Here is a 14449-nt window from a genome sequence, read left to right as displayed (position 1 = left end):
GTTGTAGTTGGTGTTGTGACAAATAAAATGGCAAAGACAATGTAATGTTTAATATCTCATACCTGCATAGGTATGTTTGTATGTTCACATGAGTACATTTCCCCCTTTCATGAGTTAGCTATTAGAAAGCATGTGATACATCAGTGATACTTTTGCTTTTCTAGCACTGTGCCTCTTGCACCCTTTGTTTCCCGCTACTGTCCTTTCTTTGCTAACTTGATGCTTTTGTCTCAGCTGAATAAAGACTGCCAGATTTAATTCTTTTAAGCTGTACTTTAAGACCTCTTTAACCTATTTCTATCTAGCTTTTTCCTCAATTAGCCTAATCATTTCTCAAGTAACATCTTGCTGAATAAAACACCTATAGCACCCTAAAAAAAGATCTCTGCCCCTTGCTGCTTGACTCACAATGGCAATAAGGTGAGTTATATAAGAGGCCAGTTGTATTTCTGGATCCTGCGACTCCCAAGGGCTGGAAATAGCAATTGTATTTTGGGAAGCATTTTCAGAAACATTGACTGAATGTACGTACTTGTTATTGTGAAATCAGGCAGATGCCAGCCTTCAGAGACCCAGGTTTTGCATGCACAGCACTGCTGTCACCAAAACCTGGCACACAGCGACTAAAGCATACATATACATATATATACACGCACACACACATCTGCTGTGACTAGGAGACAGATACCTCCTATTAAATGCTGATTCTTTGTCTTTGAAGACAGAGAAAATGAATATCAGTACTTGCTGATTCTATATTTAGGTAAAAAGAAACACAACCCCACCATTATTTTCTCTGTGCAAATATTAGAAGCAGTTAATATGTTTTCTTTGAGAAATACCTGCATTTCACAGGAAGGCAAACTCATTCTCACATGTATCAAACCTAATTTGCATGGAGTAAAAGGTATTAAGAGAACTGGAATGAATTTGGATGAAAAGGACCAAACCAGTGGAACTTGGTAATATCCACTGAATTAGCATAACTGTTAGTGGAATTAATTTTAGTACCATCAGAACAATGTCCCAAATTAAGAGAAACAGAAGAAAATCCTCTTAAATGAAATAGCACACCAAGGAATAATCTTCTAGTACACTTAAATGTAAATGGCAATAGAAAGTTGCCTGTTAAATCTGTAAATATAGCTCCTAAAACAGAAGGACCTCTGAGGCTGTTACCTGCTGAGTGCTTCGCTTTTGCTGTGTGCTCCAAGTTCTCTGAAGAGCTGAAGTTTCATTCCAATCCCCAAAGAAGTCGAGTGACACAGGGCAGCTGAGACTGCAGCAGTGAAGTGGTTAAAGTTCAAATACCTTGTAAAACCATTTAAAAAACCAAGGTCCAGGCATGTACAACATCAACTAGGGTAGTGTCTGAATCACTTAAAATTCAACATGTAAGAATGATTCTAAGTGTGCTCAATAGCATATCAGAGAAGGGCTGTCTCTGCAGGGTTAGTGTGTTCTATCCAGAAACACTTGAGTTTATAGTACAAGAGTTGCTTGTGGCAGGATAGGAAGGGAAACATTTTCACCAGCATTTACTAGTCCCAGGGAAATAGTTGTGCATTTTGAAAAAGCAGCACAGCCCCTCTCAGCTCTCATCCCCCAGCAAAGAAAAGTCCACTTTCAAATTCAGGCCAGCTCCAGGCATCAGACTGCGGTTGCTGAATGGCCAGGAGTCCTAGGACCAGACAGAGAGCCTGCAGAAAGGTCAGCCCTGGGAAAACTCTTCCCCTTTCCTCTTTAAAAACATGTATCTGTTTAGTTCAGAACATATTCTTGCTTGATTTCCACGACAGCATTTGCTGTCATATTGCCAACAGAAGTGACTGCTTATGTAGGATAGGCAATCAATGATTTGGCAAGCTGTTCCAGGCATCACTACCCACCATCAGAGCTTTACTGATTTCTCTCTCTCTAAAGCCCCATTGATCCATTTATGTGGAGGAAATTTTGCACTCTCAGGTGTTGGTGATGAACTTAAGGTTGGATTCAAGCCTGTGTCAGCAGAGGCTGCCAGTGCATAGCTAGAGGAATTGAGAATATAGTTTCTTTTGGGCTCTACAAAGCTCGTGCTTTATTGATTTTGGTTTAATTCAAATTTCCCCTGACTATGTTTTGCAGAGAAAATGGATCTAATCTTGTTATTCCAAGGTGTTATTCTTTATAATAAAAAAGAAAAACCAACATCATACTCAGTTTACTTAATTGTGTCATGGTGGGGAGAAGAGAAACTGGGTTTCAAATGCAATTTTCTTTTCCATTGTTAGAGAAAATTGCAATTTATTGGCAGGATTAAAAACAACTGGCATTCATGGTGTTAGCAGGAATCTCCATTGCAGCAGTCAGTGAAGGTTTTTCTCTTGACTCCCATTGGAATAAGGATCATTCCCATGAGACAGAAAGAGCCATGCTGCTGTGGATCAGCCAGCCTGGCTCATCTTTGCACTCTGGTGAGTAGGGAAAAAATCATTTTGTTGTGAAGCAGAATTTCTTTAGTTGATCTAATGAGTGAAACAAACCCCTCCTCTCAGCTCTGCAAAATCCCTGAGACAAGTGGGGTCTTTGGGAGCCCTGAACATCACATCAGATGCTGATATGGGTTTCTTTAATTAGTGAAGCTTCAGGCAGCCACCTGAAAGAAATAATGGCTTTTATTGGTGCTAATGCAGTCATTCCTTCCACGAGGCTTCTTGTGAATAATTCTTGCTGGAAAAATTGTACATGATTTCTTTTCATTTATATTTTAATGCAATTTATTATACAACAGCGACCTCCATTCAGGGTTCAGAAGATCAGAATACTTACAGTAATCTTCACAGCACTTTGTATCTCCAGCTACAGCTTACATTCACAGCATGAAAAGAATAAGAAGTTAATGTACCAAATCAGAAAATCTCTGTGTGGCACTGTTAATCTTAGTGTTGAGTTGTTATTTATTAGTAGTACTATGGTAGCATCCACAGACCAGGGCCTCATTGTGTTGGGCACTGCATAAAATACACAAAGAATATATTTGCTCTCTACAATGGCTCACAGTTTAGGTTTGAGTATGAAATGAGGATGTGGACAAGAGGTACTACAGCTATCATTACTGCCACAGCCAGAGGCAAAACTCTTCATGCTTATTGTGGATGCTGACACCAGGAATAAAATTACCTACTGACAGACAATTAAAATGAAAACATTATTCTGGGATCAGACCTCAAGGTGCAAGAAGATGAAAAGAGTTTCCCTGTCTGATTTCATGCCAGGCCAAGCATGGTTGCAGATGGTGTCTTGTCTACATTAGCCATCCTCAAGAAGCTCAAGAGGTGTCAGGCATTTGAGTTTCTGAACCAGTCGATCATGGAGGTGTCTGCAGGATGAAAGAGTGGGTAAAACAGCAAAGCAGTTGCATATGCCCGTGAGTTGGAGAGTGCTGGAAGTGTGTGTGCCTGTGACGGTAGGCTTACATATGGCTTAGCATGTTAGCTTTTGGCATCTCAGCTGGAAATGCGGGCATGTTTTCTGATTCACACCCTGGTAACCATTCCAGGGTGCAGTGACATTTTTTTTTGCTACCTCTAGTAAAGCTTTGGCTCCTCTTTGTTGAATGCTGCGTTCACATCACAACTCGCTTCTAGCTGTTTCCCTCTGAGACGGAGTCTGATGCAAACATTTCTCTGTGTGTCTAGGCACACCACCCCCCTAGATGATTTTGAACTGCTGGTTAATTGTACCAAATTCAAATTACCCTAGGGGTCTCAAGATAATTAATTTTCACAGCCAGAGAGAAGGGGGAGTCACCTTTCAAATGCTCACCAATTCACCTCTTACAGCTTGGGGTTCCCATCAGCCAGACATGGCAGTCCGCAGGTTATTGTCCTGTATGTGGAGGGCTGTGTGGGGAAAATAAAGGAAATGTATAGGTGTGTGGGGAGATACAAAAAACCCCAAACAAAAACAACCCCCAAAAAGCATACCTTAGTTAAAAGGTCAGATCAGCTATAAATATCAGATATATAGGAAACTACTTCCACTCTTAGGGGGAAAACTGGCCAAGCAACATGTTAAAGCCCAATTGTGAATCCAAGACACCCTCTTGGAGAACTCATGGAGCTAAACAGCATGAACTCATTTCTCTGAGTGGCTGCCAATAGCTACAAATGCACAATTGCCCCCACAAATTGTGGCACACCAACAAAACACTAATTTTTTCACATAGATTTAAGCACGGCCTGAAAATCACTGATGGAAAAACTCATTTCCCTTTTAGACAAGGGGTTGGATTCTCAGTCACTCAGGCAGCAAAACAGCCTGCTGCAGACAAGCATTTACAAATATGTAGCTAAAACTTTCCTTTGGATGCTCGGTCACCCACGGCAGGCAGCAGGAGCTGCTGCTTTTGGCCTGAAAAGGTGAGCTGCAGGCCGAGCTGCCCTGCAAGGCCTGTGCTGTGCGGGAGCGGGTGCTGCAGCGGCTGCCGCGGGACCAGGAGGCTGTTTGATCTGGTTGACACAGTAAAGCAAAGACATGGGACTAATAATAGCACTTGGCACTTTTACAGTCCTAGCTGCTCAAAGCACTTTATCAGTACTAACCAATTACCCCTCAAACTATCTCTGTGGAAGAGGGACTGCCTCAGTTTTATGGGTAGGGCAGCTGAGGTGCAGAGCTTAGCAGAGACACTGTCAATCTCTCATTTGTGGGGACAAGCACACCACTGGGCCAGGACACATTCCTAAAGGAAGGAGAGGGCTCTGCAGAGAAAGTATCCCATGGCAATTAGCTGTAGAAACCTACCAACCACACTCCCAGCTTTCTACTAACAAAGAGACAACGTTGCCTTTCTCCACACTCTGGTCTGTGTGTCAGTGAAGAGGGGTCACTTGAGGCTGTAAATGAAGTCTTAGCCTTGAAATATGTCTCCAGTGCATGTGTGCACCTTCTCTCTCTACCCCTCCATCCTTCATTTCCACTGCAGTCCCACTTTGGCAGGGCCAGCCTGGCACTGGAGTGGTGATGCTGCAACCCATTACCCAGAGCAGCACCAGGCCCCAGCCTGTGTGGACGCGCTGTGCTGCAGAGGCTAAAGCCAGGCTGCATGCTCAGCATCCCTGCTGCCAACAGCAACCTCCTGCTCCCTCTGGAGACCCACCAAGACTCACATCTGTCCCTTCTGCTGTCTCCCCAGAGGTCTTCTCTCCCCTGCTAGCTGTCTGGGTACATGCTGCATTAGTAGTAGTGTACTGCTACGTTATTTCAACCACGGGTCGTAAGCCAAAAGCCTTAGCACAGGAGAGATCTGGAGGTGTGAAGGTGAAGTGGGACTCCACTTGCTCTTTGAGACGCACAAGTGGCACTTTCAAAGAGTTTGTTGGCAGGAATATTGGCCAAGAAGAGTGAACCACTCTGCATGATGAGGTACCAATGGCAGTGGTTCACTCTTCTGGGTGAGATGTGTGGCTCCACTTCCACTGGCTGCCTGTGTGCTCTCCCCCCAGAATGAGCCAGCTGGCCCTTGAGGTTGGAAAAGTAAGACACCAAGGGGCTTGACTCACAGTCCGATTTTGTCCATAACAGGCCATACAGAAGCAACCAGCTTATCCTCCTGGGTCTGTGAAACAAAGTCCCCAGTTGTGCACAGCTGCTGACGGTAACACACAACCCACTGGCCTCGAGACGTGGCTGCCCGTCCTGCTTAGCTACACTTGAAAAATCCTACTGCTGTCTGCCCGCCTCATTAGGCACCTAAACATCTTTGAGATTCAAGTCCTGAGTCTTTTGTGCCTCACAGTTCCCCACTGCTAATGGACATCATCAACTACCCTGAAAGGCACAGGTAAAAATAGATATTTATTAAAGATTGTGAGGCTCAAAGAGGGGTTAAGGGGAACTGTTTAGGCAAAGAGAGTAGGCAGCTAAGAGGTGAAAGAGAATAATAATTTATGGGCTGAGAAGAGGAAAAGAACACAGGTCCTGGTCTGCCAGGTAATTCTGTTTCCCCGGCTGCTGTACAAAGCTGTCAGGGCTGACAAGGAGCAGTCTGTAAACTTTAAGCATGTTTCTGCAGCTGGATGGAGTCAAGCACAGCTTTATATTGGCAAAGGGAAAAAAAAGAGATTTCACAACTTTATAGCTTTGGGCTGGTTTCCCCTCAGGGATTGAAAATAGGCTGGTCTCACCACCTCCTGCCACTGCCCTGGGCAGTGTCTTGTCTGTCCCGGCCATTCATCAAACACAGCACAGCTCTGGGACATGAAGCCAAGCGGGGTCACCACATGGGTCCTTTTGCTCCTTGAAAAGGGATTAAGACAACATCAGAACAATTAAAATGTCCTTTTTGATGCAAATCTGACTTTGAGCTTAAAATGACATTTCTTTTTTTCTTCTCCAACCAAATTGTTTCGATCTCTGACATTAAATTGCAGCCTCATAAACCTTAATCAGGACAATGTGGTGCACAAAAACCGGGAGCTTCTCATTGATTTCTGGCTCTGACACATGTGAGACTGACAGTGGGGTTCAGCCACGCAGCAAAGGGCCCTTTGGGCTGTGGGGACAAGTCATTGCTGTAGCTGTGGGTTGTTTAATTGACACATAGCCATGATGCAACCCAGGCCACTGTCATGCTGACCTTGAGAAAAACTCCAACCACCTCTACTTCCTGAGCTCTGGAAAGCAAAGGAATTGGGCTTTGTGCCCCCACTTCTGTCATGCTACACAGAGGGCATACAGCCCAACACCAACACAGGGAGTCTAACACACAGACCAACACCCACAGCCTGACACCAGCACACAGAGCCCAGCACCAACGCACAGAGCCTAACACCAGACACACAGCCCAACACCAGCACACAGAACCCAACACACACAGCCCAGCACCAACACACAGAGCCTAACACCAGAACACACAGCCCAACACACAGAGCCTAACACCAGAACACACAGCCCAACACCAGCACACACAGGCCAATGCAGACAGTGTGAAGCCTTGTTAGGTAAATGGCTGCTTGAGGCAGAGAGAAGATGAAAGCCAAGCCCCAGACCCACAGCAGAACAGGAAATGGACCAAGATGTGTATAAACCAGCACATTTGTTCTGCGCAGTGCTACAGAACCATCGAGTGAGCAGGGAGAGTGCAAAGAAAATGGCTGTGATTAACTACAGCTCTGCTGGTTTCAGCCTGGCTGCTTTAATAAAGAGCCTTTCCCCTGTTTTATGCAGCATTGTACACAGGAGGCCTCTTGACCAGCCAGTCTTAAGTTCTCAGTGACTCCTGCAGCTGCCAACCAGTACTTGTGTTTTAGCTTGCTCAGGAGAGACCCTTATTGGTATTTACAACACCTCCCTCTCTTCCAGGCTCTTTACTTCTGTAAAAAAATTGCTGTATCTGCAGCAGGGAATAGAAAGTGAAACAGGCATTAATTTGGCATTAAGCACCAAACCCTGAGCTCAGGCTGAATGGATGACTGGGCAGCTGTGCCGGGGCTGCACGTCCCCCCGGGAGCGTGTGCCACCTGCACGTCAGACACGCGGCAGCAGCGGGGGCAGAGCCGGGCTGCAGCCGGCCGCTCGCCCTCACGCCTTCCCCTGGCCGCCCCTGCCCTGCAGCCAGGTGCCAGCGCTGAGCGGGTCCTCTCCTGGGGCCACCTCCCAACATCTGCGTGGCCTCTCCCTCGGCGTGGGGCCATCAGGGCAGGAGCACGAGGCACGTGCCAGCCTCTCGCCAGGTGCTCTCACTCCCGCTCCCAGACTGGTGTAAATCAGGGGTTACCCTGCTGCAGGCGGCGGAACAGCTCCTGATTTACAACATCCTACACGAGAGGAGAACTTGACCTTACACTTCAACATCAGTGCAGCTTCCTTTGTTGAAAGCTTCTTAAGAAAGACATATAATCAATCCTGGAGAGCCATCGAGCAGCAGAGCTCAGGTTCTGCATAAGTCAGGGCTAAGGCTTCCCAGAAAAGTCGCCTGATGCAGGCTCCCGTGACATCTGTTCCTGGGCCCTCCCTGCACGCTTTCTGGTAGCAAGGAGGGTGCTTTTCTGTTTTGTCTTTGTCAGTAATGGTCTGCTTTAGATTAATACAATCCACACAAAAACCCATTCTGTAAGGCCAGCTTACCTATGAACCTTGTGGACAGACAGGCTTTCAGTGAGCTCAGGGCTTTGGAAATTCTGGCCTTTATAGGCATTTGGTGTTATTTTAGAATCCAAGAGGAAAAAGCTTACTGTCTTGCCTCAGTTTTCACGGCCATAATTATGAGGGCAGTCTGGTGACGTAACTTGTTTGGGACATAAATGATAGCTTTCAACAGCAAGTGCTGTCAGACACTTCGTTCCTTGTAACTATTTTAGAAACCCAAATCCATTTTGCACTTGCACAGCACCAGGTGCTGCTCTTATTCATGCTTATGTAAATCCCGTGCTACGCTACTGCCTTCAGGAGACCTGCTCCGTGTTTACACTGCGTGCACGGCAGCTGAATTTGGCTCATGGCGTAAGTCTCCATACACCTTGTGGGGTGACCTGCTGGTCCAATAAAGGCAATGGGAGAACTGTGCAGATCTACTTAGTTTTACTCCCTCACTAACTGCAACTATTTGCCTTAGTGATATGGACCACGAAAGCGAAGGCAGGATCTGACTTTGGGCATTTTCACATTTTAAGCAGAAAGAAAAGGGGAAAGTAAAGTACAGACAAAGGTGGGGTTTTTTTGCAGAACAAAACAGATGGTTTCTTGTGATAAAGGCATTACCTGTTACAGCCTGACAGCAGCCAGCACTGCAGGGCTGAAATGTTACCCCGTGGTCATCATGCCTTCACCCTGCACTTTGTGCTCCAGCCCCAGCTGACCTAAGGGAAAGGGAGCAGCCCAGCTGTTGGGCTGCAACTCAAGCAGAGCACTGGCCATTGCAGTTATGTGTCAATCCCTCAAAGGACATGTTTAAGAATCAGCACTTACAAGCAGAGACAGCAAGGTAATAGGAAAACTCAGTCCTGTTCTTCTTCCAAGCTTGGTATGGTCCTGACTCCTCATGGCACCTCTGTGCCAAGGAAGGATCATCATTTCCTCTTCACATGTGGAGGACTGGGACACACGGAGGGATGAAAAGCTCTATCTGCTCAAAAGCTAGGCAGAGTAAAAACAAGTGAGTACACAACATGGGTACAAGAGAAACTGTTCTCCATAAATTCTGTGGGAAGCAGTTGGCTTTTGAAGACGTCCCACCTCCCCCTGTGTTTGCAATCCAGATCCTGCAGGACTGAAAAGCTGAAAGGTGTGCTGACACAAACAAAATGAAGGCTGAAAAGAGGGCATGTTTTGTTATTTTTATTACTATCCCAGCGCAGAGCGTGTGGGCAGCAGCCTCCTCTGCCATCTGTGCCTGCCGCGCTGCTGCCGGTGCCCAGACCTGCGGGCAGCACCCTGGCTGCGGGGCACGAGATGCGATGGGACGCGGCGGCTGCTGAAGCGGGGCTGCTTTGCACAGTCAAACAAACTCACCTTTGTCCTTGCCACAGACACACTCCACGGGCGTTTCTCCCCCTCTCTGCTGTCTGGAGGCGAGTCAGCATTTCTGCCTCAGTCAGACGCCTGCTGAGTTTTACAGCCTGTTGTGAGCAATTGGTGGGGCTGGTTTCCTTTGCTGGAAAAACGAGCTTCTTTCTGCCTCACCTTGGTTCCACATAAGTAGGTGCCATCCTGGAGATGAAGCCACTTAGGGATTGTTCCCCTGGGAGATGCCTTTGCCATGACGAGGCCACATGCACCTCTGACAAGGCCTTGAGTGGTTGTGCATGGTAGGGATCTTCAGCCCACCTGAGCATCAGCAGCACAGCTTCTACCCATCTGCTTTCAACTCTGTCTGTCCCCTCTCTTTTTGGGCATCAGAAGCTGTTTTCTGCCATCCAGCTCTGGAGAACAGGCTTCTAGAAGCACCTACTCCAGGGTGGGGATGACCTTGCCAAACCCCTTCCTCCAGAATGGACCAATTTGAGGGAGATCCTCCCCAGGAGATTTCCTCGGGCTTGCTTTGCCCACAGTGTGCCTGGGATAAAGAGCAGCATCGACACATCTTCACCACCAGCCCTGGGAAGCTGGAACAGCATCTGTCTCAGTTTCAACAAGGCAATTTTAGCTACCAATTCTATTTGTGCATTTATTTAAGATTTATGTTAAGATTTAACATTTTCCTGTTCCTTCCTGCCCCTCGTCCCAGCCTCACCTTCCCCAGGGCAGGCACCAGCTCTCCCATCAGACGATTTCTGATGCGGGCGTTTACAAACAAGAGCTGTCACTGAAATGCACACGCTGCTATGTAAAAAACCCCAAACAACAGAGATTAATTTCATCTTCACCTATAATTACCCTGCAAAAAGAGAGTAAGCCTAAGAAATCCCATATAAAATAAAATTAAAGCCTGCCTCAATTCTTTATCTATCCCATTTCTTCTAGTAATGGCACACGCACATTTGTACACGTTATTAGATTGACGTTGTAGCATCCTGGACAAATCGAATTAATTCCCATATCTGCAGGTACCAAACGTTGCAGCTGAGAAATGAGCACATGAAGTAGATGCAATTTTCCCCTGGCAGTTTATTATGGTATGAAGAAAAAAAAAAACCCCATTCTGTGCTGGAAGCTGACGTTATATTACAAATGTATTGCGAAGTATGATGTGGCTATTAAAATATGATTACACAAAGTATGAACATTGTAAGAAGTTTACAGTACAGTGAATCTTTTATAAACAGACTCTTAAATATACATAGGACAATAGTAGCTGACAGGAAAACATCCAAAATTAACTATTGATGTTTATAGACTTTTCCCCTGAAAAAAAGCCTCACATTAAACCAGAAATTATGAAAAGCCTTAAAACCAGGAACAAATCACCTGTACACTACAAATATACATGGCAGAGGTGCACAAACCAGAGCTACCTGTTTGCTGAAGGGAGCAGTGGCCAGGGAGGCTCGGCCACGTCTGCCCAGTGCCTTCGCTCCCGGGTGACCCGCTCCAGGCATGCAGAGCGTCGCCTGCCCTCCACGGCCCGGCACATGCCCGCAGTGCCCCAGCACACGTGTGCCCACCAGCAGCTCTCACATTGCAAGCAGATACTTGCTGTAGACAACATGGAACTGACCTGCTGGAGTGTATCAAGCTGAGAATGTGCCCGGGATCTTGCAAATGGATTTCTGTGGGCAGATTCCTGAACGCACCAGGAGCCCAGAGGGGATCCACATACCTGAATTGGCCTGCAAGGCTGAGCTACGAGGAAGTCAGCGGCTCCTTTGAGATGGATTTTATCTGTTTTTAATGCAACTTTTCAATCTTGCCTCTTGATATGGGAGAACAGATGCCACATTTGGTTTCTTCTTAGTCTGGTTGCAATGACACCCCTAGTTCATGTGTTAAGTTATGTCAAAAACATAAGTATTTTATGCTGTAATACACAGTATTACTGAAACTAACAATATTATTTGCATATTTATAACAAGGTATAATGAAATCCCTATAATAAAACCAAAAGTTATGCTATAGATTTATTTACAAACAGTCCAGCAAAGAAGTATAAATACTTCTACATTTAAGGTTTAGGAAAACATAATTTACAAAGTATTCAAATATATACAGTCATCTGAAAAACTGCCAATATTAAACTTTGATGCAGGCAAAGAATTGGCTGAGTCTCTTCATTCTGTACTGAAAGAGGCTTTCACGGCTCGTCTGCTCCGTTCCAAAGCCATCCATGTGTTATTTACAACGAGGCTGCCTCTCACAGAGCTAAACGTGTCCGGAGCTCTGAGCGTGCTGTCCCAAAATGTCGTCTATCATTGTCAGATTGTTCAACCACTCTTCGTCGTTGCTGCTGCTGTTCTTCATGAGGGAGTCGAGGAAGTCGGTGTCACTGCAGCTGCTGGGCAGGACGGAGCTGCCGTGCTGGGGCACGAAGTCGTACTGCGGCAGCTCGGCTGCGGCGCTCATCCTGCCGAAGGCGTCGGGCGGCTGCTGCCCTGCTGAAGGGTAGCTTGGGCCGAGGCCTGGGGCAGGATTCAGCTGGTTAAAGCTGGACACTCCTTGTGGCATTGATTTCATAACATTCATAGCTGGCAACGGTCCTCTGGTTAAATTGTGCCTCAAGTTCTGATTACTCATCGAGCTCAAGCTCTGGCCAGACTGTCCCATGCTCAGTTTCTGCATCTGTCTGACCTGGACTCCGGGAGCGATCTGATTAGGGGGCACCACAGCCTGCTGGGAGAACTGCTGACCCGGGGCGCTGGGCCTCACGTTCTGTTTGGAGAAGAGAGTGTTCCCAGAGAACTGCTGCATGCTGGTATCCATTTGGCTTTGATTTGGCATTCTTGGCACGGCGGTCGGCGCCCACATCTGGGCAGATGAGCTGGGGTAGACATTAGGGACTCTCGGCATACTCGGCTGCCTCAAGTGTTGCTGAGTTGCAGAGTGATTTGCTAAGGAACCAGAACTGAAGCCTGCCATGGGCATTCCTGGCCGCACAGCAGAGTGGCTGTGTACTGTTTGGCACCCCGAGTTCATGCCCAGCGAGTTCTGGCTCGGCCGCAGTGGGATGTTAAAGTCAGAATTAGGTGGAAAAATCCCCTGCTGCTTGCCAGGGTTGTGTGGAATCATCACCATGGTCCCGCTGCTCTGGCTGGCAGTGGCAGGGGCCATGCTGGAGCCCAAGGTGCTCTGGAGCATGGCTGGGTTGGAGGGCAGCATGCGGTGGTTGGGGGGAGGAGCCGGCATCACCTGGCTGCAGTCAGTGGGCATGGGCTGCTGCACGCCTGTGGACAGAGACACACGTTAGCTGGTGAGCCCACCTTCACCCCCCAGACATGGCAGAGCCTTAAAAGGCTGCTGCTCTGTCTTTCATTACATCTGTGTTCTTTGCAGCAGTTAATAGTGGAGCAATTAGGAGATGGGTGAATCTCATGACGTCTGATAAACTGTGAAACGCTTTTATTTCAGGGCAGAGGATCATTAAACACCCTGAATTTAATCAGACCCCAGGCCCTGGCTCCTTGAGGCTTTTCACAGGACACCGTTTCTCTCCTTACCTTGAAACTGATTGAGCTGCTGAGCTGCAAACAAATTCCTCTGCTCAGATGTTACTCCCAGCATGTTTTGCCTCTGCTTCTCCTGGAAAACAAGGGGCATAATAGTCAAGTTATGGTCTCTCAACAAGCGAGAAAAGAAGCAGACACTTGAAATGTGGTCACTGTCATTGTTACCAATCTCTCTCTCTCACACACACACCCCCTTCTGAAGAGACTCAACCCAGCCAGTTCATTTCAGATTGGATCTTAAATGACTCCCATGTCCCCTACTGCAAGGGTCCCTGACAGCAGCCCAGCACTAAGAAGTGTAGCCTTCAGCAGCCACTGTGCAGGCAGCCCAAGGCCCAGGGGGAGCTGGACAAACATGGAGACACTTGTGTTCTCAGCTTATGTGTGAAATGCAGGAATCCCAGTGAGTGCAGGAATCCTGGTGTCACCCAGCACCTCTCGTGCTCTCTGAAGTACCAGACCAGGGGGACAGAACATGTCCAGAGGTCTAGCAGGGAACAGAATCTGAGGCAGCATTGGAACGACACCTTGACAAGCAGGAGACTGCTGGTGGCCATCACCCTGTGTGGGGGATGGCTTTGCTCATGTGCACCATCACCTTTAGTGCTGATTGTTACTTCTAACCAGAACACAGCAGTAAACCAGAGCTTGGGATCCTTAACAGGTGCTCCCTAAACTGGGAATTGTTGGCTTTCTAAGTGACCTGATTTGTGTTTCCTACTATTTAAACCCAGATCCCGCTATTGCACTCGCATTTCTGCAACTGGGATGGACCTGGAGAACTCTCCATGGATGGTGGAAGTTGAGGCCTGGCTCCCACTTGTGTCAGAGCAGCACAGATAAACTTGAAGCCAGCTGATGACAAGGAGGCAGAGTTGGTTTTGAAAGGGAGTTTCATCAATGAGCAGGACAGCACTTTGTTGAGTGTTTTGCTGAGATACTTCTCATCTCATTTCCCATGCAAAGAAATAAAACTCCTTGACCCAAATCCAGCAGCAGACTCAGAAGGTCAGAGGCATACATGCAGTGCTGCCTCACCCAACTCATCTGTGGGATTTCCCCATCCCTGCTCCTTCACACAGCATGTTACACACCTCATACACGGACTTCTGTTGCTAGAGAGACCAGTCAAATCCAGGACAAACTGGAGTCTAACATGTAGTCTGGTAAATCCCCAGGGAACCAGAGAGAGAAAGGCAAGAATGCAGAACATCTCTCCTGGGGCTGACTCACCCTCCAAGGCTCCTTCTCTGTACCCTCCTTCCCAGCTCTGTGGCTGACCAAGGATGATGGCAATGATACGGAGGTGACTGAATCCCTCCCTTGCACACGAGTGGGCAGATCTGCACTTGGACTCACTGAGCAGCACT

At 47.2% G+C, this 14449-nt stretch overlaps 1 protein-coding gene across 1 annotated transcript in view; it reads right to left on the bottom strand.

Moving 5' to 3' along the window:
* Positions 1-10569: 10569 nt before the first annotated feature.
* MAMLD1 (mastermind like domain containing 1) overlaps positions 10570-14449 on the bottom strand; it is an 83411-nt gene continuing 79531 nt past the window's right edge. The window contains exons 4-5 of the mRNA XM_062006777.1: positions 13071-13152; positions 10570-12797 (exon numbers count right to left, since the gene is read on the bottom strand). Of these exons, the coding sequence (XP_061862761.1) occupies positions 11779-12797; positions 13071-13152 (1101 nt within the window). The 3' untranslated portion in view covers positions 10570-11778. The remainder of the gene's footprint in view (positions 12798-13070; positions 13153-14449) is intronic.

The sequence above is a fragment of the Colius striatus genome, chromosome 13 (assembly GCF_028858725.1).
Source record: "Colius striatus isolate bColStr4 chromosome 13, bColStr4.1.hap1, whole genome shotgun sequence".
Taxonomy (NCBI): Eukaryota; Metazoa; Chordata; class Aves; order Coliiformes; family Coliidae; genus Colius; species Colius striatus.
The sequence above is the reverse complement of the archived record's forward strand: the minus strand, read 5'-3'. Positions and strand labels throughout refer to the sequence as shown.